The sequence below is a fragment of the Panicum virgatum genome, chromosome 1K, assembly GCF_016808335.1.
Source record: "Panicum virgatum strain AP13 chromosome 1K, P.virgatum_v5, whole genome shotgun sequence".
In the NCBI taxonomy this organism is placed as follows: Eukaryota; Viridiplantae; Streptophyta; class Magnoliopsida; order Poales; family Poaceae; genus Panicum; species Panicum virgatum.
Genome location: NC_053136.1, coordinates 50,192,752 through 50,201,763, shown reverse-complemented (window position 1 = coordinate 50,201,763; position 9,012 = coordinate 50,192,752). Strand labels below are relative to the sequence as shown.

General features: G+C 48.7%; 1 protein-coding gene across 1 annotated transcript; it reads left to right on the top strand.

Annotated features, from left to right (window-relative positions):
* Nucleotides 1-535: 535 nt before the first annotated feature.
* LOC120640978 lies at nt 536-6,374 on the top strand. Its single transcript, XM_039916924.1, has 3 exons — nt 536-1,421; nt 4,241-4,900; nt 5,805-6,374. The coding sequence occupies exons 1-3, from the start codon at nt 604-606 to the stop codon at nt 5,884-5,886; spliced, it is 1,560 nt and encodes a 519-aa protein (XP_039772858.1). The 5' UTR covers nt 536-603; the 3' UTR covers nt 5,887-6,374.
* The last annotated feature ends 2,638 nt before the right edge of the window (nt 6,375-9,012 follow it).

Here is a 9,012-nt window from a genome sequence, read left to right as displayed (position 1 = left end):
TGTTGACTTGGAATATTATTTACTATTTATTGCATCTTGTTTATACATGTAAATGTTATATATTATGTACACATTTGTAAAAAAATACGTATTGCTCTTATTATATTGCCATACCAAAGCGGGTTTCAGGTATCCAATTGGATTTCGGTTTCGGGGGTGGATTTTGACCCAAATCGATATTTGAGTCGGGTTCGAGTTTTAAATTTGAATTTTAGTGTTAAGTGACCAAACACTCCACCCGATCTGAATCCAACCCATTGCCATCCCTAATACTGCCGGCGCCTGAGATCAAAGCTCAACCTCTCCCTGCTGGGCCTGCCCCCGCGAAGCAGAGCCTGTGACATCGTAGTTGCCTTGACGACCAGAAGCACGTTTTGCTAGGCCGTCCAAAAAAAAAGCTAAAATGGACGGACGCGGATCCCATGGGTCCATGACGTGGAAAAAGAAAAGGAAAATAAGAAGCCGCTGTTACAAAACTCCAACAGTCCAACGTGGGTCCATGACGTGGGAAAAGGTCATCTGCATGTCCTTTTGTGTGGCTGTCACCCCCTTCCTACAAGCAGCCTCCGCCGCCGCCGCCGCCTCCTCTTGTGCTCCTACCCTATGAACACCTCACGCGCGGAGGAATTCCTCCGCAGCCGGAGACGCTCCCGGAAGCAGTCATCTTCTCGGACGCGCTCCACCAGCCTGACCGCTGGCACGGGCTCGAGGAAGCTGCCCCCTCTCTCTACGACGCGCCCCACCGGCCCGGGCTCGAGGAAGCAGCTCTCTCCCTCCGCGACGGCCCGGCCCCCAAGCTGGCTCATCCTCGACCGCTTCATCCACCGCAGCAGGCGCTTCGGGGTCGTGGATTGTGACGCCACGGCCTCGTACCACGCACACGACTGCATCGGCAGGCCCATCAGCGCCTCCCTCAGGATCGCCGACTCCCCCGCGGTCTCCCGTCTGTACCTCCACTGGCCGGGCAGGCCGTCGATCCCAGGCATGATGGAGCCCGCCATCATCGCCGCCCACGGCCACTCTATCCTATTCAAGGTCTACGTGCCCTTCCTGAATCCTCATTACCACGCCCCCTGCTTCTTCCCCATCGATTACTTCGTCTACTCGGCCTCCTCCTCTTCGTCTTCACAGCCACAGCTCTGGCGCCTCCCAGTTTGCAAAGATGGTGTCAGCGTCCAGCGCGATGATAGCTTCTTTCAACCGTACCGGCGCCAGCAGCAGCGGGTCATGTTGGACCGATATATGGGCCTCCTCAGCCATGGTGAAGACGGCGAGTTCACTGTGGCGGATCTTACTCAGCGTGACGACGATGAGGTCGATCTCTGCGTGCTGCACCATCTGCCTCTTGGCCACCACACTGGAACTGGATGGGAAATTGAATCTAAGTGGAGTGTTGAGCGGCTGCATATCCCTCTTGATATGTGTGACGGAACCGCCAAATTAAAACTCTCAACTAAGTATAATGGCCGTCATTTGAACACATCGGGCGCATTAGCTTAATGGTTTAATTTGACAGTCCTTTCTCAGCCCACGTCCCGATCGAAACATCACCGATAGTCTCACACGAAGGTGAACGCAGATGGTACAAGCACGACATATATTTGAAGATACCACAATATACATAAGACTCTACTTGAGTTTTACAATCCAAAGTTGAATACATGCATAGTTTATAAACTTTACAATACCGAAATTAAGATTCGAATAGCGGAAAGGGGCCTACAACTACCACACGTGTATGCCGAGGAGAACCTAACTAAGTGTCTGGATCCACAACCTCACATCCCTCTACGTCCCGACAGATGAACTTAACGCAGCAGGGATAGAAGTCAACGTTCGGATGTCCTGAAATAATTGTGGCAACAAACCTGAGTATACTAATACTTAGCAAGGCTTATCCGACCAGTGGGTATAACTTAGCCCACATATCTAGACATGCAAGGCTTTTGGCTGGTGCTTATTTTGCAGAAAACAGCGACTAAAGTAATTTCCCTAATTTCCATATTTTAGCTCCAGATTCTATATAAATTAACTATAGTCCAATATTTGCTTAAACCAACTATAGCAGACATAGTGGTGCAATCCATAAGAATTGAATGTGTTCATTATCATATATATAAATATACTCATCATTCCATCATAACACTACGATGCGACGCGGTGATCAAGGTGCCCATATCCAAGAGCGACTGACGGCGAATCGATTCGATTTAACCTTGCAATGTGGACCTAACCAACACGGCACGCATTTGCCCCGTCGGACGATACGAGCCAACCATTCCCCTCCCCGCCTCGAACTACAGAACCGCCCCACCTACATATAGTCAGCCGGGCTCAACGAGAGACCACCAAAAGTAAATACATGCAACCCAATTCTCTGCGACTACCCGACTCGCCCTAAGGAGTGGTGATGAAGTTCTGTACTTTCGACGCGAGGCAGTACTAGGCTTACCGGTTTCGACTACCTCCTACTCCCGGTATGCGGTTAGTACAATTCGAACATGATCAGCAGGGCCATCAACAGTATGGTCCTTAACCGACACAGATGGAAATACACTTCTCCCCGCCCGGTCTCAAATTCCCTTTTTCCTTTCCTTTCAAGATTAGTAACTTATATATAGAAACATAAAATAACCTATATCTCGTGAGTATCTTGAAATTACTCGACTTCTACCGAACCCTATTTAGCAAAGCACATCTATCGTCGGACCTATACTAGTATAGAACTCATGGTAACTAAGGGTTATACATCTAGAGTTTCATTCAACTCCTACGACTTTAATGCACAAGAAATAGACATATATAAATATATATTTAATATTACATAATTTGAAATAGGGGTTATGTACCGGGGCTTGCCTTGTGGCTATTACTCAGAACTAGGGTCAGACGGGTCTTGGGCCGGGTTCTCACGCCTCTCGTCCTGGGCTTGCTCCGGCTCCTCCTGCGGTGTCGCAATCACCTCATACACTGCGCCCTCAGCTGCGGATGCTACATGAATGCATATGAAATGATTGAGTGCAACTCAACGATACAATCACTATCCTGTAAAAAGAAATGTCTTGCGGACTGTCCGCGTCCAAATGGCGGACCGTTCGCAGTACAATTCCACAGACCCACCAGACCCAACTACGCTTCTGAGCAAACTTCAAAACTATAAGGCGGACTGTCCGCTCCAAAATAGCGGACCGTCCGCGGTTCAACTCCACACAACCACCAGAGGCAACGACGCCTCTGGACAAATTTTAAACCCTACGGCGGACTGTCCGGCCCTCTTTGGCGGACTGTCCGGCCCTCTTTGGCGGACCGTCCGCAGTTCACTCTACCAATTCTGCTAGAGACGATAACGTCTCTGGACAAAATTCTAGACTACGGCAGACTGTCCGCTCTCCAATAGCGGACCGTCCGCAGTTCAACCCTACGAAAATGGACAACTTCTAATCTGACCTACGGATTGTCCGGCCCTCCTAGGCGGACCGTCCGCGATTCCTGTCTTCCTACAACGCGCGCCGCCACCAGTGAGGCCGGCACGGCGCCGCGGCGCACAGTTCCCGCCGACGGTGGCTCGACCGACGGCGAGGCTAGCACTACACCATCTACTAGACGAGGCGTACACGGGCATGGGTGACACACGCGGAGAAATCGAGCCGAACCTAGTCAGCGACGTGCGGCCCTTGGCGGCAAGAATGACTTCGTCGAGAACGTGCGTGGAAACAATGTGAACGTGGAAGAACGAGGGGAGCATGAGCATTAGCGACTCACTTACAATCAATTTGAGCCCTTGGGCGAAGGAAACGGTGCTCGGACGATAGAGTTCCACGGTGAGGTCGAGTTTGGACCAACTAAGACCGACGGCTGGGGAATCCGAGATTCCCGGCGAGGTGGGGGTTGTGGCTGTGGTTGAAGGGGTTGAGGAGGGAGCTAGGGAGGTGGTCAAGCTCTGGGTGCGGTGGATTTGAAATCCACGGAGGGAAGCGCGCGGATTCGGCCGGCGAGCGGGCTCCGTCCATGGCGCCGGGAGGGAGAGTGAACCGAGAGAGAGAGGGAGAGGGAGTGGGCGCGGGTGGGTGAGGAGGATGTGCTCGCCTTCAATGCGGCGCACGGGGTGGCCGGGGAAGGCTCAATGGCCGGCACGTGACGGCGACCGATGATCCTCGGTCACGGAGCAGGTGAAACAGAGCTGTCGCGGACCGTCCGCCGTCCCCAAGCGGACTGTCCGCTAGGCGCGGTGTTACAATATGTTCAACAAGGGCCTCGATCTCTCCTGGTTCGATTGCGATGCTGTCATCCCTATCCATGGTTGCTTCTTGGCCTGGGTCGACTACTTCCAGGGCATGCTTCTAGTGGACGTCCTCCACGCTGATGTTGATCCGCATCTCCGCTTCATCCCACTGCCCACAGAGACTTTGTTGTCTTTCCGTGTGTACTTAGATGAAGGCTTGCCAGACCCAGCTAGGTGTGTCAGTGTCACTGATTCTGGCATCATCAAACTCGTGTGCATTATCACCGGTACTTCTCCTTCTTTCACCATAGCAACATGGACTTTGGTTGATATGGACCATGGTGTATGGGAGAAGGATGGCACCGCCATGGAGGACAGCCAGTTCTGGGGCCTTTATGCTGGCCAGAGTCTTCCACAGGTGCAGCCAAGTTTTCCTGTGGTAAGCTTGGTTGATCCAGATGTCATCTGCTTCTTGCTGAAGGAGGAGGACAACAACAATTTCTGGATGATTGAGGTTAACATGAGGACCAAGGTGCTGGAATCCAGTGCAATCTATATTAATGAAGAAGAAGAAGAAGAAAGATACTCCTCAAAGAAGACCCCAAGGAACTTCTTTTATGGCCATTACTTTATTCCCAGCAAATTCTCTGAGTACTTGGAGAAGGATGCCATCACAAGGTAATTATGTCTCCTGTTTATATGTGTTCATCCTCACCATTGCTTCTTGCTGGTAGCACGTTAGTCCTAGTTCTGTGGCAGCATATGTACATTTGAAAACATGAAAAGAACATGATGTTAAAGTGGATAGGTAATTAGCTAATTGAAACATACCAAGCAGAGGCATCCTTGCTAAGTTAAACGATTGATCAATCGCTGGGTAATGATTTGACATGTTGAAATATGAACTGATTTGTCTAACTAGTAACTACCAGCCTAGTCATTATTGTAATTCGATAATCAATAATTTGGTTTTGCCCACATCTCCATTTGTAAGAAGTACCCATGCATGTCTCTTCCTGAATGTATTGGCGCTAGGGAAAAAATTAGTGCCAGGGAAAAAATTAGCACCAGTTTTGTTCAAGATTAGTTACAAGAGGTGATTAACAATTAGCAATTGGCATAATCAGCGCCAGAAATTGAAGAGCAAAAAATTAGCGGCAACAAAATTACAGTGGCAACCATTGGTGCCAAAAATCAAATATCTAGTAGAGCCTACAATGACTAGTTTTGTGGGTTTGAATCATAGAATGTTTCTTTTTTGGGATGGAAGGAGTATCACTAAAAGAGGGAGTATAAGTTACTGATCCTTTGCACTGAGTGCTAATTACTATTGCACAAAACTAGATGACCTATCTTAGTTTCTGTGATGTGTCCTAAGACCCTTTATCATAGCAGAAGTTCTATACTGATCTGATGCACCCTAGCATGCAGTCATTGAACAATGAAATGCCCATCTCGTTTTATTATTCGTGTTGCCATGCGAAGTTATTGTTGTCTGTCTTTGCTTATTTTCATGTACTAAGCCAGGAACTAGTTACACACATACACTAATTGCCTTGTGACTTTGCTTTTTTTCATGCAGTCAGGACCTAAGAGACATGTTGCAGAAGAAGGTTATAGAGAGAAGAACGATGCAAAAGAGGGGACTGGGGAGACGCAGGTGAAGAATTGATTTGCCAGCGTGTGGATGGCCTGGTGCCTTTCTGAAGTGTGGATTGGTGAATTGGAGGACGCACAGATGCCAATTACTACTACTGTCTCGTGGGAGGGCGATATTGTTGGGGTAATTTACTTTGAACATCTCCACACAGTCCTCGCAAATCGCCATGGAGAATTTTGGGAGGTTATGTCGAAGGGAGAACGGGAGGAATCAATCTTCCTCTGTGATCAAATATGGGCATGCCCCAAACCAAAATTTGTCCTGACTCCCAAGTAAAGCCCCAGGCAAGCTAAATCTTTGCCAAATTCATCAGCTATCATCCTTTTTGTAAACTTGTGATCAGTCTCAAATAAGGGTACCAGGATTTGTATGCAGTGTCATGGGGCTTGCTGTGCATCCGAGCAACTGCCAAACCATTAGCTCTGTTTCATATCTCATTTCATTAGCAGGTTGTAACTAAGGCTAGCATAAATTGTTGTTTGTGTCCCCTAATTTGCTACCAGAAGAGGTAAATTTTCAAGTTTATGAATTATTTAGTATGTCTGCAGTTTTTTATTGCTTGTCATGTGGCAGAAGTTGGCTCATATAAATTCACACATGACAGTACAGTTTGACCTAAAAACCTTCTGTGTAAACTGGTTATTGACAATTGTTATGAACGCATACTTTCATATATCTAATTTTTAGAAGCAAGTCATGATTATTATAATGGATGATTCTCTTCTTTTTTTTGGACCTGGATGGTTGTCTACCAAGTGAAGTAGTAGGATCTGGAAGATATCTATTTTATTTGATGGCTGAATCATATTCATTTTTTAGATATCTATTTATTTGATAGCTGAACCATTTTTTTTATTTGGTGCAAAGTAGTAGGATAATTTATTTGATAATTAATATGTCCTTGCTAATGATCATACAAATACTGTTCTATCTTTTTTGAGGCATTACCTTAGCTGTTGCTGCCTTGTAACTAACATGGTTATTTTGTCCTTACAATGCATTCAGTATTTAGCATTCAGCATTCAGCTTATGAGGTTTTCCTTGCAGGGCACTTGGTGGAAGAAATGCATAGAAGCTAAAACTTTTGTGATAGGAGTGGCGCAAGTGCGGTTTACAGTTGATTATTGTGTTGTTGGTGACTTGAAGATCACATGTTGCTTCTATTTTTATTCGTCCCCCCTAACTTGGAATGGACGGCGAAGCGTAGGTGGCAGGCCGGTGTGTGATTTTTCATTGGTTTTCTTGGAAGGATTACCTAGCTACTAGTAATCTATCTCCGTGCATGGTGTGTTTGATTGAGCTGTGGTTTTGGAAAAGTAATCGTGGGCTGTAGAAAAGTTGAAAGCCGTTTGGTTGGGCAACTGTATCTTTTTGAGAAAACTGTTAAGGGAACCCACGTGTCATCCACATCATTTCCCACTTAACTCTCTCCCTCTCTCAATAATGAGTGGGCTCCACTTGTCATGTTCTTCTTCCTCCCATGTTGTTCTCTCCCTATCTCGGGCGTGCGGCGGAGGACCTCGGCGACGGTGGAGGACCTCGGCGACGGCGGTGGCCCGCCCACAGTGGAGACTTGCGGAGGCGGCTGCTCGCCCGCGCGGGGCGTAGAGGAGGCCCGCTCGCGGCGAAGCTCGCGGGCGCAGTGAAGGACCGAAGGCTCATGGTAGCGGCGGTGGCTCGTCCACGCTGGAAGCCCACGAGTGCGGCGGTGGCGCGCAGTCCTGGCCGAATGAGTACCCGATGGGGAGGCCATGGCGTGGCGGCGACGCGCGGCCCCGACGTGAAGGTCATGTGGTGCGGCGGCGGCGCTCGGCCCCGATTGGAAGCCTTGCGTGGCCCTGGTAGATGCAGTGGTGAAGGAGGAGGTCGCGGCGAAGGACCTTGTGGTAGCAGAGCGGGTGCACGCAGGAGAAGGGAGGGGCGGGGAGAAAGAACAAAAGTTACGCTGCATAACCGATTGCAGGTGGGTAGTTTTTGCGAACTTATCAATGTCACAGCCGGCCACAGCACCTCCTCCCCTGCTGTGAAAAATGAACTACACAAAACCTTGCTTTTATAAAAGCAGCTCGATCACAGCGGCTTGTCCCGTCGAATCACTTCGCTGGTGCAATTCTTTTGACCAACAACGATACCCAAAAGAGCCGGCCTGGACGATAAGAGCAACGACGGGCGAAGCAAAGGCGGCGTCCGAGCAAAAGCCGCTGGCGGTGGCCGGTTGATCCCATCATAACAAATTGCCGCACTAAATCTTGCAACCAGCCTTTACTTTTGTAACACCCGAGTGTTAAACTTGGGATTTAATTAGCTAGTTCGTGACTTAAGACGTTCCGCTGCGAATCGAGTCAGAAATGGATCCAAGCTCAGTTTTCAGATTCCGGAGCCAGAGAAAACCGGAACTTCCGGATTGGGACCCGGAACTTCCGGAAATATCCTGATACTCCGGTATTTCATCCGGAAACTCCGGATTCACCCGGATACTCCGGATATTTGTCCGGATAGTCCGGACCTGGAGTGGTATATCATGTGTTTTGGGTTTGGTGACTGTTCCCAAATGTTATAAACCGTTATTTACTCTCTCCCGTGCTCTCTCTCACCCCAAACCCTAGGGATCCAAAACCCTCCCTCTACCCTTGATCCAAGGCCCACGGGAGCTTCACTTGGGTGGTGGATCATCTATCCCGCGTGCTCCATCCCTGGACGGCTTGGGTTCAAGCCCTTGGAGCAAGGAAGAGCTCACCCCAAGGTAAATAAGCTAGGGTTCGGCAAGTCCCGTGTTCTAGGGGGTCCGAATCGATTTCCTCCGGTCAATCATCTTCTTAAGAATCAATCTACTAGGGTCTATGTGGGATTCGATTTTTGAAGGTTGGTTTCGCTAGAAATCAGAGTTTTAGTTTAGGGGCGAAAGTTGTGCCAAACCCGGATACTCCGGGTATTATCCCGGATACTCCGGAAATGTCATCCTGGAAACTCCGGGTTTAGGCCCGGAGACTCCGGATTTGGGAATCCGGATGCTCCGGATATGAATCCGGATATTCCGGGTTATGCAGAGTTATGGACGTTGGGTTATTCGGTTAGTAGTAATTATGATAGATTGGGGTTTATTTCAAAGTTTCAAATTATTTTTGCATAC